The 19,977-nt window shown below is 35.0% G+C and overlaps 1 protein-coding gene across 2 annotated transcripts in view; it reads right to left on the bottom strand.

Annotated features, from left to right (window-relative positions):
* dtna (dystrobrevin, alpha) overlaps positions 1 to 19,899 on the bottom strand; it is a 21,649-nt gene extending 1,750 nt beyond the window's left edge. The window contains exons 1-24 of one of the 2 annotated variants that reach the window (XM_016458854.1): positions 19,704 to 19,899; positions 15,609 to 15,676; positions 14,728 to 14,808; positions 14,424 to 14,637; positions 14,132 to 14,217; positions 13,321 to 13,475; positions 12,496 to 12,601; positions 12,168 to 12,334; positions 11,063 to 11,187; positions 10,901 to 10,909; positions 10,649 to 10,732; positions 9,602 to 9,667; positions 8,601 to 8,693; positions 6,511 to 6,598; positions 6,266 to 6,354; positions 6,070 to 6,183; positions 4,604 to 4,700; positions 4,468 to 4,488; positions 3,342 to 3,534; positions 2,509 to 2,598; positions 2,337 to 2,421; positions 2,133 to 2,229; positions 1,005 to 1,042; positions 256 to 917 (exon numbers count right to left, since the gene is read on the bottom strand). In XM_016458854.1, the coding sequence (XP_016314340.1) occupies positions 1,025 to 1,042; positions 2,133 to 2,229; positions 2,337 to 2,421; positions 2,509 to 2,598; positions 3,342 to 3,534; positions 4,468 to 4,488; positions 4,604 to 4,700; positions 6,070 to 6,183; positions 6,266 to 6,354; positions 6,511 to 6,598; positions 8,601 to 8,693; positions 9,602 to 9,667; positions 10,649 to 10,732; positions 10,901 to 10,909; positions 11,063 to 11,187; positions 12,168 to 12,334; positions 12,496 to 12,601; positions 13,321 to 13,475; positions 14,132 to 14,217; positions 14,424 to 14,637; positions 14,728 to 14,808; positions 15,609 to 15,642 (2,112 nt within the window). In that variant the 5' untranslated portion in view covers positions 15,643 to 15,676; positions 19,704 to 19,899 and the 3' untranslated portion in view covers positions 256 to 917; positions 1,005 to 1,024. Of the gene's footprint in view, positions 1 to 255; positions 918 to 1,004; positions 1,043 to 2,132; positions 2,230 to 2,336; positions 2,422 to 2,508; positions 2,599 to 3,341; positions 3,535 to 4,467; positions 4,489 to 4,603; positions 4,701 to 6,069; positions 6,184 to 6,265; positions 6,355 to 6,510; positions 6,599 to 8,600; positions 8,694 to 9,601; positions 9,668 to 10,648; positions 10,733 to 10,900; positions 10,910 to 11,062; positions 11,188 to 12,167; positions 12,335 to 12,495; positions 12,602 to 13,320; positions 13,476 to 14,131; positions 14,218 to 14,423; positions 14,638 to 14,727; positions 14,809 to 15,608; positions 15,677 to 19,612 lie in introns of those variants that run through there. The other variant, XM_016458853.1, reaches the window with a different exon arrangement.
* Between the last annotated feature and the right edge of the window lie 78 nt (positions 19,900 to 19,977).

Raw genomic sequence — 19,977 nt, 5'->3', positions numbered from 1 at the left:
ATATATATATATATATATATATATATATATATATATGTATATATCATGAATAAATTATTAGGCTGATTTAAATAAACACATTGTATTACAAAGTTGTGCTTAATTGTCACAATGTGAGAAATAGAAATGTTCTTAAAAACAGGATTTATTTTCTTTATGCAAAACATATTACATTTTTATTTTTGGGAATTTATTACAAATAAAGTTAAATAAACCTACAAAAAAACGTAAATGTTAAAATAACAGTGGAAAAAAGAACTGGTGACATATATGAGATTCACCTGTTTCTGGACTGTTCTTATTAATTAAAATGTATGTCTTGAAAAATTAACAAATTGCAACAAAGTACACATACCTATCCATCTATTAAAATAAACGGAGTCTGATAAACTAAGGCAGTGTATTTGTGTATCAAACACTATGAGAAAATCTCAAATCCTTCAAAGAGAAACTGAAACTACAACATAATCCTACTCTTTTTATATATGTATATATGCTTTAAATAGCATCAGGTCAGGCTGTTATGCTCTTAATGTACAATAAAAGTGTCGTTTGTAAAGATAGCAGCTTCAGTAAAGATCACCCCTACTTCACCCAACAGATATTTAAATATAGTACAAGTTTGAACAGATACACACAGAAATAAACCGAACCAAACACATTAACACCAAGGAAATTAAATAATCTCATAATCACTGGATTTATGGCACTGGCGGTGTTGTAGACAGTTCCATTATTTGTCATTTCCAAAATCGGTTCACAGTTTTGTCTTAAAACATCTTGTAGATTCTAAAAATATATTTCTATATTTATAGATTGGGTTGTGTACCACAGTATTGTTGATGCTTTTCAGAAGTGTGGCATGTTCCAACTCAGGCCTGGTTGCACAGTGCTTCAGAGTCGCTCGATCCTCCTCCCTGCGATGAGACAAAGAGAAAACCTTCATTTGAACCATCAAACACTGTTGTATTGCATCAGTCACAGCTCAACTGAAAAATACTTACCATTGCTTATTAAAACGCAGCTATTCTTGTAAAGTCACCTGGAAAAAACAGAATTGAGAATTGCTCGAGTGTTCCTCATAAGGCTTTCCGTACCACGCTAAAATGACCTGATACCATACATGACATGGAAGGAATTTGGGGTAATAGTTGTGGCACGTTGCATGCAGCAGTACAGATGCACGGTTAAAATGAACATCATCTCGCCACTCAAAAACAGGTGCCTGGAAGCAGCCTGGGGATATGTTCATTACAATGAAATATCCATTTGGTTTAATGGATATTTCTTTTCTATTTCATCTCATTTCTATAGCAATTAAAAATAAATCAAAATTGATATGCGATGCAGTGCACTTGTGACACACCGGTGGCATATTTCCCAGAACATTCATCCAAAGTTTGCTGCTTAAAAATGGCTTTGGGGCAGATGACAATACATGGGTGCGAATACAGAAACATTGGATATATTATTTATCTTTTCTGGGGTTTTTATCTTAAAAATAAACCACTTGTTACATGCATGTATCATTTCATTTAAAGGCAAAAATATGTTTTGTTTTTAATGCATTAAAATGCTCACCAAGGCTGCATTTATTTGATCAAAAATATAGTAAAAACAGTACTAGTGTGAAAAATTATTGCAATTTAAAAGAACCGTTTTCTATTGCACTATATTTTAAAAATGTAATTTATTCCTGTGATGCAAAGCTGAATTTTCAGCATCATTACTCCAGTCTTCAGTGTCACATGATCCTTCAGAAATCATTCTAATATGCTGATTTGCTGCTCATAAGTAACATTTATTATTATCAATGTTGGAAACAGTTGTGCTGCTTCATATTTTGTTGGAAAAAGTGAAACATTCCTTTCAGTATTCTTTGATCTTATTCTCATTGTATTAAGATGCTAATTTTGTTACTGTTTAGCAGCATAATAATGCAAAGATTATAAATAGGAGTAAAACAATGACTAATGATGGTTGGTTCAGTCATATGCATATTCCAGTGTTTCACATGCAAAACTCTGCTCTGGTACACATATATTCGTTTGGACAGAAGCTGATCTTACTTCTGCATTACTGTTTTTGCTTTGAAATCCCCTAGAAGAAGGTTTTTTGTTTAAGTGTCTCACCAGGACGTTCTTGTCCTGTTCCATCTTCAGCTCTCTGTTCAGCTGCTTTTCCAGATCATGTCCATAGAAATCCCCAGACTCCAGCTTACCTGCTGCCCTATGAGACCAGAAACACTGTAAACACGCACCCAGGAGATCTGGACAACACGTGATTCGGCAGGTAGCAGGTGAAAACAGCAGCTGTTTCAGTCCAGTTCTTGTTACCCTGATCTTGGAGAGCTCCTGGCATGGAGAACGTCTGATGTTGGGAACGTGAGGTCAGAGATGCTGTCTGTTTCACTCCCCGCCTCTAAACATGGTTGAAGGCAAAGTTTGAACATCAGAGAATGACTCATTCTATAATTATAATCGAGTATGTGTATGAATTCGATATTACCTGAGTTAAGTTCTTTCACCAATGAAGACATTGTGTTGGTTATGGAGTCTGCAGCTACCAGGAGATCATTTCTGAAGTTCCTTCTGGAGCCTTTAATAAAGAAGTAAAATTATTTCATATTTAATAATATTAAATAAATATAAATGCGTTTTCAATGTTGATAATAATCAGAAATGGTTCTTGAGCAGAAAATCAGTATATTAGAATGAGGGTCATGTGACACTGAAGACTGGAGTAATGATGCTGAAAATTCAGCTTTGCATCACAAAAATAAATTACACTTTTCAGTATATTCAAATATAAAACAGATATTTGAAATTGTAATAATATTTCACAATTGTACTGTTTTTACTGTATTATTAAGGAAATAAATGCAGCCTTGGTGAGCATAAGACTTCTTTCAAAATCATTGATTTAATTACATTTTTATGACGAGTAGCATAATATGTATTATTAAATTATATAATTTATTATTATTTAATAGTTGCTACTTAAAAATGTAATCATTTTATTTAATATATTAAAAAGGTATGGTTTTCTCAGTTTAAATTATGATTTTGGGTTCAATGAGATTTAGTTGTTGGTTACCACTGAAATAGTAAATAAACAGAATCTAGAAAAGCAATCTTATTCCAAAATAATTACTTTGCTGCATAATTCATTTAAATGCTTGAACAAAAATACAAATCTCACATTTGTGCTTTTATATTCTCCGGTGTATTTAATCTTTTTTTTTTTTTAAACTCTCCGGTGTATTTAACCCTTGTTTTATTTTGTCAGGGCAGGTTGAATGTATGAAACTCATGAAAACACAAGGGGAACATGTTTGTTACCCTGAGCGAAGGCCTGCTGCACCTCTCCTCCCAGGCCCATGAGCGAGTCCTGAGGTGTCTGACTGGGTGTGGTATTGCTGGATGTTGATTGGACGGGCATGGGGATGGGTGTGGTATTGCCGGACACTGATTGGATGGATGTGTTGATGGTGTGGCTGGGGGAGGAGCGAGGGGAGGGGCCAGGGCCCTGGTTCTAGGATACAAAAGGAGATTATCAGGAGATAACACAAATGTAATGCTAAACCTGTGCTGTTATTGTTAATAAAACTAAAATGATTAAAAATCCTTTTCATTAACTGAAATAACGCTGCAATTAAATTAAATATAAACATTAGATGAAAAGCTTACTTAAAGTTGAGTTGAAAAATAAAAATTTAAGTTTAATGTGAAATATTGCCTTGGCAACTAACTGAAAGAAAATAATTTGAAGTTGAAGTACTAAAATAAATAATTTAAAACAAAATAGAAATGTTAAAAAATGACAAAAGCTAAAAAAAACTTAAATACATTAAAAGGCTAATTAAAAATATTCATAATAGTATAAAAATAACACTGAATTAACACCAACTTCATCATAAAAATCCCACAATATTAACTGCCCATAGTGGTTGAATGAGTGACAAAACATATAAATTACATAAAGTCAAATCTTTGTAAATTAAATAATGATTAGCAAATTAATGAATGATAACAGACATTACATAATGTCATTTTGCAGGTAAATGGTCTAATAAGTAAATTCTTAAAAATGATTGGTGTTATTGGTGATCAAAAGTGTAAGCTCACAAGTCTCAGTTTTTTGTTTTGTTTTTGCCATTTTTTGCCAATCATTCACGTCAACAGCACAAACAATGAAAATAATAATACACATCAAAATGTATTAGTTTGTTCAAAAACTGATAAAGAAGAATTAGAGTATGTAATTGACATGCTCAAATGTAGTCTGTCTAACAGATTTGTGTTATGCTAAATGAACAAATGTTAAGTTCTGGATACCAAAGACACAACCAACACAAAACATTTCACAAGTTTAATATTAGGAAGAACAAACACACAACATACAGTTAATCTCAAATCAGCTGAAGTATATTAACACGCAGTTTTGTTACTAGACTCTGAGACTTACGGCTCTTTTTAGCTCTTCTTCCTGTAGATGGAGCAGTTCAGCTTGTTAACATGGAACTCTGCATTTCTACATTCTGAATTTAACTTTTTAAAATCGTGTCATCCTCATTTGTTGTGTTTTTGTGTGTGATCTTCACCTTTAACAGAAGCATGAGCTGCTCTAGTTGGACCATGAGTTCTCGACGGCTCTCCTGAAGGGCCGACATCCTCTGCTCCAACTCCTCCTTCCTCTGCCTGAGACACAATCAGACAAAGAAAGCCATGCTGTTATCAATATAACTTCAACATTAACCAAAAATGAATTGTGGATCCATAAACAACCAGATTTTTGACCCTATTTTCATGTGCTATTTACCACCATATTTATTAAATAAATTATACAAATTAGGTAATGGTGTAAACACACCCACACAACCAGTGCTGAACACAGTTTGTAGGGTGTAGAGGCAAGCAATGCCTGGTTAAGTCAGTTTATGGATAGTTTATGAATAAGATACATAATGCCACATAACACCCACAATTCACCCAATCTGTTTGTATCAGATGTTTTCTACTTTAAAGAAATGCCAATCATTAAAAGCAGGTGTGTAAAAATATATAAAAACAACATAAAACACATAAAAATGAATATTACAAAATATAAAAATAAATGTATAAATATAAAAAAATATACAAATGTCAAATTTTTCCCTGGGAACCATATTCTATAACATGGTACTTGCAGTAGGTTTTATTTACAGGTAAAATCTAATTTCTAAAAATGTAATTATGGTTTTTACAAAACCCTCTATCATGTTCATTATGAAAATAGTAATAAAAACAAATTTATAAACCAAAACTTGTGGGTAAGGATATAAAAATGATTGACCATAATATAAAAATTGACCATGGAACGGAATAATATTCTTAACTGTGGTATTTGCAATAGACTATCAATAGGTGACAGCTAAAATCTAATTTCCATAAATATTATAATGGTTTAAAACAAACTATGGTGTTTCCTATGAAAATAGAAATAAAAACACATTTAGGAAACAAAGCTGGTGTGTAAGGATATACAAATAAATATTTACCATAGTTCTTCCCTGGGAATCATATTCTTAACTGTGGTATTTGCAGAAGACTATCGATAATAGGTCAAATCTAATTTCCGTAAATGGAATAATGGTTTTTATAAAACAAACTATAGTGTTTATTATGGAAATAGTAATAAAAACACATTTAGAAACCAAAACTGCCACACAAAGCACTTCCCTAATAAATTGTTTAATATGACTCTAGTACCAAAATATCATGTTACTACAATTAATATTGCTAGAATGAAACCACAGTAAACATTGGGAACCAAAAGACTAGACCTTATTTAAATATCCATGCTTAGCTCAGTTCTCCATTCAAATCTGAACTGGTGATGTCCACAAACAGGAAGGAGCCTCAGTGTTGCAAATTGCTTTTAAAGTGCTTTCACTCATTCATGATCAGGTTACACTCACTTTCAATGCTGTCTATCTCATAACCATCAGCGTCTGTTGTTCACCACATCCGATCAGGTTTCAGGTCTGATTCACGGCTGTACGCTGTGTGTGTGCACGCAGGTGTTTACCTGAGCAGTCTCAGTTCAGCCAGTAACGTTGGCTTTTGTTGGCTTTTGTCTAACGGAGGCTGGGAAGCTTCTTCATGTTGTTGCCTCAGGCGTTGGATCTCTTGCAAAATCTCCCTGAAAACACACAATTTATTAATTTTAAGAATGCTAATTCAAAGTCACTTTGCAATACTAAAATAAACAGACTCAAACTCACTTGTTCTTGTTCTCTAGCTCGGCAATAAGTTGTCGCTGCTGTTTGTTGGAGTCCAGACAGAGAGAGATGTCTGCCGGGACTCTGGTCTTCTGTTCACAGTTGTCAGGTTGTATATAAGGTTAATGAGTTGTTTACATGAATTTATTTGCACATATTCATAATAATTAAAGAAGAAGTGTAATAATAATAATAATTAAGAATAATAGAATGTTTCTCTGAGCAAGTGCTCTGATTGGCTGTCTTACCACTGCAGCTCCATCAGCAGCCAATCGGGAGGCGTAACGGGCAATGAGGAAGTGCTCATCATCTTGGTTTTTACAGCTCTCCTGGAAACTGTCAATCACAGAAAAGGGTGGAGCTCGGTCATCTTTATAGTTACCGGTTCAGAATGACAAAAGAACTTACTGTAACATTATATATACTATATATAGCCATTAGAAGCCTATGCAAAGCTCAAGCATAGAAAGTAAACAAACTAGTGGTTCAGCCATTCATCCTGTACAAAGTTTTGTTGCTTTCTTGCGCTAACCGTGTGTGTGTTTGCATTTGTGTGTTAACACACAGTTAACACAAATGCATGAAGGATAGAGCTACAAAACTTTGTTGTGTGTTTTAAAATGCACATTTTTACCAACTGTATTTTTCTTAAGGAAGTAAAAATAGCCTTTATGAATCAAAAGAACATCATTTTAGAGAACTTATCCACCAGTACTGTCCTAATCACAGAAATGATAGAATTTCCAGCACATGTAAACACATTTCAGGATCTAAGCAAATCATGAAGACCACAGAGCCCCAGTTTCCCAAAAAAGCACTGCAAGGTTAAGAGCAAAGCAAGGATAATCATAATATCAGAAATCTTTGCTGGGAAACACAACCATAGCTAAGGATGTTGCCTAGCGAGAAAACAAATGAAACATGTAGCCAAAGATAACCGGTTCATTCAGAGATACTGGTGACTCTGAGATCCATCATAATCATGTCCTTGTTTAAAGACTAGTTGCCAAGCCGAAAATGGATAATTTATTGTGTATTTTCTGCTCTTGCACATCAAATCGACACAAATCTTCCCAAAAATTACATGCACTTCTACACAAAATTCACACACACACAAAAAGACACGTATATAATAATCAATCATATATTTGTCATATGTTAATCAAATTAGAAGTTTACACACTATTTGAATAATGGATGGGAACAAAATATTATTCCAAAGGAGTCCATAAAAATGTTTGTCTTTAGAATTAGAGGGCAAATTAGAGTTTGGGATGGATTCATTTAAGTTGGCAGTATTTATTTAATAAGCGAGGGATGCTATTAATAGTTCTCATGTTGAACTATTGTGTTCATACATCTGGTGCAATAGAGCGCTACAGTGAACGGCACTTTTTTTGGATGTATTTTTTCTATTAATTTTCACCATAGTCAATTAAAAATCCATGAACCCAACAAATACACTCTCAAGAGAATCATAGCAACATGTGATTGTAGCAAAAATGCATGAAAATCTGAAAAAAAAAGTACATGCAAATACAATAATAAGGGACTTCTCATTCCATGAATATTATATTTATAAATGTATCTGAAGTGACATTGCATTGACAACATGCATTCCATGGGAATCAAGCCCATAACCTTGGTGTTGCTAACACCATTATCTACTATTTTGAATGACATAATTAAAATAAAATATAAATATATAGATTATAAGTCTATGAGTTTAAAACACTATTTTTATGCATTTATAAAACTTATATTGTACAACAGCAACTTCTCTGATTGGTGAATTATGGATAGTGTAGGATTATAGGTTGTGTAGTTCTTCACTGGGAGTTCAGTAATTAAATATGAAGCATATGAAGCTCTATAGAAGCATATTTTATCACTATACACCCTCAGAGCTCAAGGTAGTTCTGTACTGAAACGTTAATACATTAGCTCTAAAAGTAAATCTCTCTATGGGGAAAATGAAGGGCATTTTTACTTCCAGTCCGCTGCGCTCTATGGCAGTGAAATGTAATATGTTTAACACAGAGTAAATACACTGCTTAAACACAACAGAAGCTTAGCAAGCTGCAAACATAAGACAGCACTGTGGCCAGAATAGTCACCATCCCACATCTGGTGTCCTTTCTAAAATGCAGAGATTATATTAGATACATTGAAACTGTGGAAAAACCTCCATTGTTTCCTCAAATGATAAGTTTGACATTAACAATGTTACACTGAATTCTGGGTATTACCAGACTGACATGGTGACCTTTGAGCTCTAAAAACAGATTAGGAAGAAAACTGCCACAGCAACCTCAGCAGACCGACAGCTCACACTGACCATGAACGGTCCTTTCGGAGGAGATTCACATAAAGGCCGATAAGTATGTGCTCATCAGCGAGCCTATCCGCAATATCGAGGCTGTACTGAACCCTGAAACCATGTTTCACAAACACAGATGAGATGAAAAATAATGGGGTCTAAAAAAACATCTCACGATCTTATCTTCTCATCTACTTACGATTCCACTATACAATTATGCATTATTTGAATGCATTAATAATAATACAGAATGCAAATAGACTTTAGTTAGAGTTGAGATGACATATTTAAAGGAATAGTCCATCCAAAAATGAAAATTTGCTGAAAACATACAGGCCATCCAAGATGTAGATGAGTTTGTTTCTTCATCAGGAAAAAATTTGGAGAAATTTAGCATCACATCACTTGCTCACCAATGGATCCTCTGCAGTGAATGGGTGCCGTCAGAATGAGAGTCCAAACAGCTGGATTTGTTTCTTACAAACATGCTGCTTCTCACTTGACAAGAAGATAATTAAAGGACTAGATTATTGTGATGTTTTTATCGGCTGTTTGGACTCTCATTCTGACGGCACCCATTCACTGCAGAGGATCCATTGGTGAGCAAGTCTTTTCCCATGAAGAAACAAACTCATCTACATCTTGGATGGCCTGAGGGTGAGTACGTTTTCAGCTAATTTTCATTTTTGGGTGAACTATTCCTTTAACTTGATGCAAATGGAATTGGGTTGCGTGGGATGGAAGTACAATCCAAATTAGTCTTTTATAAATTTGCAATGGACAAAGGACATATTCTCAACATTTTTTTGTCTGAACCAAAGCCAATCAGGGACAAAACCGTAAAACACCTTAAACGGGCTGTACTTCAATCCCTCACAGCCTTGTTTTCATCTGCTACTCTACTCAAAACAGTCCCATGTATCCCATTACAAGATGATCTTTACTTCTTGTTATTCCTTTACACGCTTGTTGCGCTTACAACAGATAATAGTGACATTATTTCATCCAAGTTGACTTACCCTTTCCCTTTTAAAAGATCTGGGGTCGTCCGGGAAAACATTTGCTTCGTCTCATCGTGAGCACCTCTTTTTACCCCCAAAATGAGACATAATAAAACAAATTAATAGGCAACACATGTATACTTACACAAACATGTTTAAAACACACCACAAAGGGATCAGAACATGTTTACAGCAGTTACTGTATTTTAGTAGCATTTCTATACTATTATAGTATTTAATAATATTTTGAATTACCTTTCATTTTTTTTTATTTCAGTTTTCTTTAAGTTTTAGTGCTTTTGTAATTGTAATTTAGTGCTGTAATTGTAATTTTTAAAGGGTTAGTTCACCCAAAATTTTTTAGTAGTAAGGAAACTTTGCTTCCTTTGCTCCTGTAAACAAACATTGGTCTTCACGACACGCATGCGCAACGCCGACCTCATACATCATCCGCCTGGAACTGCTTAGTTTACAACAGTGAGCGCAAGCTAGATTAAAGTGATTATTACGTTTTGAATATGGATATTTTTCTTACAAAAACGCATCCCTCGGAGCCGTGTGAGACACTTTTTTTTATGGAAGGGTGCTTTTTATTTCACGTCTTTTGGACTGAAGGAATGCAACACCCACTGAGTGCCATGAAACAGCTTGAAAGATCAAAGACAATTTTTAATATAACTCCGACTGGATTCGTCTGAAAGAAGAAAGTCCTATACACCTAGGATGCCTCGGGGGTGTGTAAAACGCAGACTAATTTTCATTTTTGGGTGAACTAACCCTTTAAGACTTTTTTTTTTTCGTTTTAATTTATGTATTTTTAGTACTTCAACTTCAACGTATTTATTTCAATTAGTTACCAAGAAAATATTTCTAATTTTCATTTAAGTATACAATATTTATAATCTATTCTATTTCAGTTTTTTTATTTAACAAAATAGTAATAGTTTTAGTTTAATAGCAGCCTGTCTTACCGAACATACAAATAAAAGCATAACAGACAAAAAAAAGACTTGAATGCTTTAAGCTCAGCTTTATGCTTGTAAACATACTCCTATAAAGACTCACGTTTTGCTGGAGTAAGGGTTTCCTGAGGAAGGCATGGAGTGAGAGAGTATGTATTCATTTCCACTGGTCACAGGTCTGGGAGGCCTGGAGCAAATGCAAACAATAATTGAGGCACTGCGATAAAAGGGTGTCAGTGTGTCTGTCTGCATAGTGTCAAACATATCAATGTGTCTAAGATTAGTTTTCCCCCATCGAAATATTGTGAAATCATATAACATGAGAATATATAACTCTTCATCTCACTTTACTTACCATGTGTCCCTGTTTCGCAGCATAAAAGCAAAAACACAACGCAAGACAATGTTAGCATGCACAATTTATGTTACATTCAGTGTAATACACTCAGTCATTTTACACTTAAGAGGATTATTCGAGCAAAATGTGTTGGATATGGTGCTGTCTGAGTTTACATACATAACGTGAGTGAGGTTGAGTGGTTTCTCGGACGTTTCGAAGAACGTCGGGTAAGGAGGCTCTCGACTGGAGGCACAACTCAGAGATTTACTGAGAGCGTCTGACAACTTCTTAGCTGGAGATTTCTGGAGCAAAATAAAGGACTGTACTGAACCAGAGGAAAAAATATTTATAAAAATATCCATGAATATGTTTAATGGAACCATATTTTTTTGTGATATTCACATGTTTATGGAGAAATACTCATAGAATAGGGATTACTTACATATAGAGGTCTTAAAGGTACAGTAACAAATAATATGTTTAATTATAATAGTCAGAGACAGGGTAGAAAATGGTAATGTAAAATAATTTATTTACCTTTTTTTGTAAATACTGTGTAAAGTAAGTGTGTATTTATTTTCAGCAATTTTTGCATATTTAATTTGCCTGTAAGACTGCAATCTGTAGGATTTTTTAAAAGAACTTAATACTTTTATTCAGCAAGGACGCATTATATTGCTCAAACGTGACAATAATGTTACAAAAGATTTAGATTTCAAATAAATGCTGCTATTTTGAACTTTCTATCATCAGAAAAATTTGAAAAAAATGTATCATGAAGTATCATGAAATGTTTCTTGCCCAGCAAATCAGCATATTAGAATGATTTCTGAAGGATCATGTGACACTGAAGACTGGAGTAATGATGCTGAAAATTCAGCTTTGCATCATAAGAATAAATTACATTTTACAACATATTCAAATAGAAAACAGTTATTTTAAATTGCAATAATATTTCATGATATTCCTGTTTTACTGTCATTTTTGATCAAATATATTCAGCCTTGCTGAGCGTTTCTTTCAAAAACATGAAAAAAATCTTCCCAAACACAAGTGACTTTGACTAAAATCTAAAAGTACTTTAGAAAAATAAAAAGTAAATGCTACCAAAGTGGCAAATTCAATGCTCAGAGTTCAAATTAGATTTAGTGTAAAGGCATAAAGTGATTTGACTGTGATTTCTGGCATACACTGTCAAAGGCTAAAGGCTGTTTGGATGACAGGACTCGTGCAGTCACTGACACTTCCTCACAGTCACGTTCCCACATGGCCGTTCACCTACCCATGACATGTACTCCTTCATCTGGTGCTGGTTGCTATGGCTGCCCGAGGCATGGCCCCTCCAGAAACACTCTTGGCAGAGTTGATAATTATCACATTGTTGACACCGGTAGCGGAATCCCATCATGCTCTGGCTGTGGCAGTAGGAGCACTCCACAGGATGGAAGACTAGAGAAGAGAGGAGCAAAATCAAGTCAACTTTACTAATTGAATGTGGTCACAATATTTGTCATTCATTTAGGCTATGAATGGCTGAAGGAAGTACTAACATATTGCTAAGCCTATGTATGGTTTGCTACAAAAATGAAATAAACATGCTTAAAGCACACCGTTCTCAACATTTGCCAGCCGATGCATCAGCGGTAACCAAACCAGACACTGAGGAGGAGGATCCGACACGAACGTGTCAAGAAACACATTGAGCGAGACTTTTTTCTGAGGAAGGACAGCAGTTAGTAAAGCAGTCTCTTGTGCGTACAAGAGAAAAACAGTTTTGCTTTTTACATTTTCTAAAGAAATTGTGAATGGTGCTTGCTGTTGATTGCAAGGCCGCTGCTATTTGCAACTGCATGCTTGCTAGGGTTTTGCTTACTTGTAAAGTCTTGCTTACTGTGAAACTTTTCACCTGTTGTATTGTCCTCCATGCAAAAAAAAAGTACACTAACATTCAAAGGTTTGCGGTCCGTAAGATAATTTCATGTTTTTTTAAAGAAGTCTCTTATGCTTACCAAGGCTACATTTATTTGATCAAACATGCAGTAAAAAAACAGTAATATTGTGGAATATTACTACAATTTAAAATAACTGTTTTCTATTGTAATATATTGTAAAATGTAATATATTCCTGTGATGCCATGCTGAATTTTCAGCATCATTACTCCAGTCTTCAGTGATCCTTCAGAAATCATTCTAATATGAAATATAAATCTTTTGTAATATTATAAATGTCTTTAGTGTCACTTTAGATCAATATAATGCATCCTTGTTGAATAATTTATATTATTATTATCATTATTGTTTATAATGAATCATTATTCATTTTAATACTAATAAAAAAAATAAAAAAATAAATTTTGAATGGTTGTGTCCGACGGCTTAAATAAATAATAAATTATTTTATTATTATTATTTTATTATTAAAAGTCATCTCAAACCTCTTGCGGAAAGCAGGTTCTTGTGGACTGCTCAGTGTAGCCAAAAGACGGTCCCTCAAAAACCGTCATGGGCAGTTTCAGTACCTCTCTTAGGAAGTGGTCGAACTGTGAGTATATCATCACTCCGTTTGGGTCTGATATCTGTGAAAATACATCTTGAGGAAAAAAGGCAAGCAATCAATTTCATTTTTTATAAATAAACTATGTTATACTCGATACAGGTAGCATAGCATGAGGCAGGTAGGAAACAACTTCTTAATTGTACACAATATTTAACATCTAGAAATTTTTAGTACTTCAACGAAATATCAGCATTTACACTACTGTTCAATTTTATTCATTTATTTTTTGAAAGAAACTCATACTTTCATTCAGCAAGGGCACATTAAATTTATCAAAAGTGACAGCAAAGACATTTGCAATGTTACAAATTCAAATTTATTTCAAATAAATGTTCTTTTTATGCATCAAAAAATTCCAGTGTCAGCCTTGGTGAGCATAAGAGACTTTAAATTTATTTAAAAGTTTATTTCTTACCAACCCCAAACTTTTGAACAGTTTTGTAAGTCTAAAGTGTCATTACTAGAAATAATTCACCAGAAACGAGGTGAGAAGTTTTAGCTACACTGACAAGGTCATGAGAGGCGAATATGCCTCATGGTTAGAAGTGACTTTCAAGTAATGACAGCTGCTCTGACCTTTAAAATGATGATAGAATGATTAATCGAGTCCATTCACTTAAGCGCCCATTAATCAGCATCAAATCATTGAACACACATCAGTTCAAAGGCAAATCCAAAGTGAAACTTACATCTTAGTTTATCCAAAATCTTCCCTCCACAGAGAGCAGCCAGGGCCATCTTCACCACAAAAACCGAGATCTTTCCCACTCCTTCCCTAGAAAAAGACACAACTGTCAACTAACACATTTAGATGGTCACATTTAGCAATTCAAGTGAAGATTATGAAGAGTCCTCATGAAAGCTGCCATATACAGGAAATTAAGCTTCAAATGAACTTTTTTCTTTCTACTCTTAAAGAAATGTGAATACTATATGTCATACATTCAGACAGATTTAAGGCAACTCCGCAGGGTTTCTTACGGGTCGTAGGCCGCTAACAGGAAGTTGAGGAGGTACGAGATGGACTGGTCTACATTGATCTGGTGGGTTGTGGGCAAGCGCTTGTTTAGCTGGTAAAAGATGGTGGACAGAATTGCTTGCAAATGTGACACTGAGAACTCTGTGTTGAGGTCCATGGAGTGGAGTCTGTTTTCCCGGAAAACCTCTATAATATTCCAGATATCCACCAAATGCACTGCAAGAAGCAAAGAACAATTGGCAAATGGAATTGCATCATTTTCAAAACATAAAATTACAGTAAATACTAAAACACCTGCATACTTACAATTGCACCTCTTCTGAATGAATCTCAGCTTGCATGCTGTCCTGTATGTGGACAGTCTGATAGAGTCCAGATCTAGTGCACCTGTGAGATGAAAACATCACATCTAATGAACGTACATGTCCAAACATACAGCTTAAATCAGCCAAAGACATCTTAGCTGGTTTAAGATGGTCAAGGTGTTGTTTAGGTGGCTTTGACCAGTGGTCAAAAGCCCAAAACCCCTCTATAACCAGCAAAACAGACTAGACTAAACAGCTTGGCTAGGTTAAAAGACCACCTTAAGGCCCGTTCACACCAAGGACGATAACTATAAAGATAACGATAAAGATATAGTTCTAAAAATCGTTCTCAATATTAAAGAATAGCAGGGTCCACACCACAACTATAACGATAAAGACAAAGAGAAACGATATCGTTGGAATCACTTTCAAAACGATTTTTGTCCAGCTGATGAACGATAAAAAAAATTGACAGCCAATCAGAATCCATCCTGCTGTAACGAGCTCGAGAATTTAAAGCGGCAGACGAGCGTGCGCTTAGAATAAACAGACGATATCGTTCGCTGGTGTGGACGCTAATATCGTTATCTTTATAGTTATCGTTCTTGGTGTGAACGGGGCTTTAGACTGGTTGAAGATGTTTTTTCTCAACAGGGAAATCCCTTTGGAGAACTGTTAGCATGACTACCATTCAAAATGTTGGGGGTCAGTAATTTGCAGTATTTGAAAGAGATATTTTGTAACACTGTAAATGTCTTTACTGTCACTTCTGAGCAATTTAATGCATCCTTTCCAAATAAAAGTATGAAATTCTTTAAACTTTTCAATATGTTCACCATTCTATCATAGCTTGAGTATGGAGTAAAACAGAGGAATACATACGCATTTCAGCAAACAGTTGTCTTCTGTCTGCCATGGCGCTGCTGTTGCGGCCTGACTCTTCAATCTTTCTGCGAAACATCACACATACAGAAAACAAAAGGACAGTGTGACAGGCGTCCCACAGCTGTGAAGGCAAACTGGGCTGCAATGAGACCTTTTGAGGAATTAGTCTTCAGATTTGCACAAAGTCAATTAACTATTATTGTGGGTAAAAACAACATCTATAATGTATTACACCATTCTTCAAAGTTCTCCACTGCATATTTTATAAGACTGACGGAAAAAAATGCAGTTCTCAAAATAAAACTAAAACTACAATGCAAAATACACAAACTACCCATTCTGCATCTGCCTAATTTGATTTACTTCTATCAAATGGCAGATGAATTTGCAACAAAAGTTTGATTGGACACACAACCTTTGACGTCAACAGCAAAAGATACGGGAAGAATTTTATCCTCCCTTTTAAAAGCTGATAATACTATTTTACTTTGTTATCCTAACGATACACAATTCTATTCATCATTTGTACAACTTTTACCATCACTGCTGTCTGCAGCTCTACCAGAATGGACCTGTGACCCACCTCTGTCTTAATATAAAAACATGTTCATTGATGCAATTCATGTGTTTATCTCCCTTTCTTCTTCCACGGAGACCTTTTGTTATGATCACTTTAGAGACAGTAACAGGTTTTGGACTCCAGTTGTGACCTTGATAAAAATAACATTTTGAAGATCACTGCCTTGTGACACTCAGTACAATACTGGCTTATTTTACCGAGGAAACAACAGCTGTATCGTCTAGTACAACAAATATAGAGCTAAAATGATTTCTACAACAATTCAATTCTCTAATCTCAGTCTTGACTTTGAAATTGTACAGTAACGAAAAAGGACTATGGCATTACCAAGTTTTTGGTCGGGGTACAATGGTAATTCCTTGGAATACTTCATGTAAATATGTATATGATAAATGGGGCAATCATTCAGTATGATGGTATAGAAAAAGCACTGAAATAGTATTTTCTTATATTTCTTTTAAAAATGTATTCCAATCATTTTTGTTGTATTTACAACTTTGATTAAAAACATTTTTACAGTAGATTTGTACACTTCTGTTCAAAAGTTTGGGGTCGGTATTTTTTAATGTTTGCAAAAAGAAGTCTCTTATGCTCACCAAGACTGTGCTTTTTTGATCAAAAAATACAGTAAAAACCGTTTTATAACTGTTTTGTATTTTCCTTCATAAATCATTCTAATAATGTTGATTTGGTGCTCAAGAATCATGCTGCTTAATATTTTTGTGGAAACAGACATTTTTTTTTTGTTCAAGATTCTTTATGAATGTCTATACTGTCACTTTTTATCAATTTAATCCATCCTTGCTGAAAAAAAGTATGAATATCTTTTTAAAAATCCTGCTGACCCTGAACTTTTGAATGGTAGTGTATATACTGTATTTATAGACATAATACTTTTTTATAAGGTAAAAAGTTGTAGAAATGCAACCAATGTCTTAGTAAATTGGTTTTTACCATCATGAACTTAAATTACATGCACTTAGAAAGATTGCATCTTATAAAAACTGACAAAAATTGCTTTTAATTTGCTCTAAGGAAGGTTTCCCCCTCCTCTTTAAAACTGCACCTGGATTAAACCGTGAAGTTGATCTACTAGAGATGTTAAACTCCCTCCTTCACAAAGCTTTGAATGCTCAGTTAACTTTAAGGAATGTTCAATCACAATCCTAGAGATCCAAGAGTTCAGCACAACATGGGGACAAAGCGCTACACATCCAGCCATCGACATCAAATTCACCTGCAGATGTGAAAAATATCCAGAATGCACTGCAAAAAATTAATCCATCAGTAATGGGACACTAATCTACCCTATTGAACTCACATCAGAGATAAACAAGCTGCCACCGCGTAATTAAGCATAATTTAGTGTTTTGGTTCACTGTTTCAATGCCGCATCTATAATGTTAAACCAAATGGAAGAGATCTAAATAAACTAATGCTATAAAAAGAGCCAAACTATCACAAAAAACACAGAAAGAACCCAAAGCAGATACCCTTCGGAAAGCACCATGGTCCTCTTCTTGCTTATTTATGAGCGACCACAACGAGTCCACAACTTTTAATAATGCTTTTCGTCAGGTTGAATCAACAAAAGCGGCCCATAGAGTTCTTGGCAGCCGACTGAAATAAGAGCCCGTCAGGATCCAGCATGTGTCGCCTCTATCTTTAACTTCCAATGAGCGAGACTCACATTCTTGTTGGGCTTAGACGGCTGGCTCAGATCTGGTTGCAAGTTTGTACCATCTCCTAACCCTAGGCCTGGTCCCGTATGAAGGGCCTGTGGAGTTGTTTGCAGTTTAAAGACTCTCTGTGTGAAATTATTAGGCAAAATGATGAGGCTCCGCAAGAATGGCTCGCTAGAGAAGACTGTAATTCAAGCCCTCTAATGGGACATTTCTAGAGAGATCCCATATTTCACAGAGTCGGTCTTCTAATCTTTTTCTCTCTCTCTCTTTCTCCTTTTATTGTGGCTCTGGGATCTCCGAGCCTATAAATATCCTTTTTGGACAGTCGGTGGCATCCAGGCATTTTGAGCCCGACTCCATTTTTCAACACTATCTGTGGGTGATTTATTTAGCATGGCAGGTTGAATGAAAAACTTGAAATTGTGCTTTTTGATTTGGCTCGTCCTTGACGTCGGTTGGCATATAAGACGTACAGATCTGACCTGGAGGACAAAGTCATGTTCTACATAAAGCAGCTGTTTGGAGTATCTTCACCGAGTAATTAGTGCTGGATGACTCGCATTAAACCGTCTGTGGGAGTAACTGATAGCAGCTAATGCTATTGCATTTTTCCAAAACCACATAATGCATCTATTTGAGAAACAGACGAAGCTGACATTAATACAGGCTAAAATGGAATATATACATACATATATGTTTGCTTTTATATTATTTAGATTTATATCATATATATATATTAATTGTTATATATTTGTGTATATATATATATATATATATATATATATATATATAAAACAATAAAATAAGCTATTTAAAATTGTGAATACACATATATTTATCAACATCAAATTTTCATTTTTGGGTGAACTATCCCTTTAAGTAATTCACATTTTTGCCATTATTTATGCATTTTATATGCAGTTAAAAATGCCGTTTATGGAAATATCAATCAATTCCAATGTCTGAATTAAAATATATTTTGTTTACTTTTGCACATTTAGTCCTGTCTTGGGCTGCTGTGAAAGCTGTGAATTGGATTTCATGAGAACTCCATCCGCAGCAAAGTGAACCATTACTCAAGTTAACTGCTTTTTCCACCAATCAGACACAGTAACTGCCCGTATGCTCTGATTGTCATGGTACCGCCATGAAGCAGCACAGAACTCTGGGTAAAGTCTCCCAGCCCATTCAGACTGTGATTTACATGTAGCTGTTTACAGGAAAGTCCTTCTAATGTTGTCTTCTCACTCATCTCCATTTGTTTTAATAGATGAATTAATATAATGACGCACTTCAAAAACAACATGCAGTCTATTTTCTTACCATTATATGGCACAGCAAATTAAGAAATAACTTTTATGAACACAGATTGACTTTCTGTGCATGGACACCCTAATATAACCTATTTTCCAAACGTCTTACTATTCAAATTTCACTTAAAGTACAGAAAATGCAAATCAAATCCCAACAATGTTTATGTTTACAATGTAAAGGCAATATGTAAGACAGGTATTTACTGACCTAGGGGAATTTTATGAGTTAAAACAGTAAACCAACACGCTCTCTGCATTTAAAATCCTCAACCAAATGCATGTAATTATATAAATAGATTATGCATGAAGAAATAAGCAGAATTTATAATTACATATATCCCCAAAATTCATACAGTATAATTCTGGCATTGCTGCCGATGATTTAGGACATGATGTTCCAGATACACACTACTAATATCTTACTTGCAGAGTCTGCATCGTGCCTGTTAGTAGTAGACTGTGGAGCGTTCACAATGAAGAGAGGCGTCTGGAGCTCTGTGCACTTGCTACTCACCAAACGCCTGTCATCGCCAAAACGGGTTTCAATTCAGCTCCTGTGCGTTCACTGAAGCCCATCTGCGCTAGAACGACGCGCTTTATCGACGACAATTTCGGCGTTTGAAGACAAAAGTCTGTTTTCGTTCGCATCAGACTCGCAGAGAGCGCCGCGGATCTCAGACCTCTGCTGCTCACTCGCTTTGATGTGACGTAATGCGCCTCTCGCGATGACGTAATGCGGAATCTCTCCACTGAAGACAACCATCAGTGCTAAAAAAAAATATTTAATT

This window comes from Sinocyclocheilus anshuiensis, unplaced genomic scaffold, assembly GCF_001515605.1.
Source record: "Sinocyclocheilus anshuiensis isolate Anshui unplaced genomic scaffold, SAMN03320099.WGS_v1.1 scaffold415, whole genome shotgun sequence".
Classification (NCBI taxonomy): domain Eukaryota; kingdom Metazoa; phylum Chordata; class Actinopteri; order Cypriniformes; family Cyprinidae; genus Sinocyclocheilus; species Sinocyclocheilus anshuiensis.
Note: the sequence above shows the minus strand (reverse complement) of the source record. Positions and strands in the feature narration are given on the sequence as shown.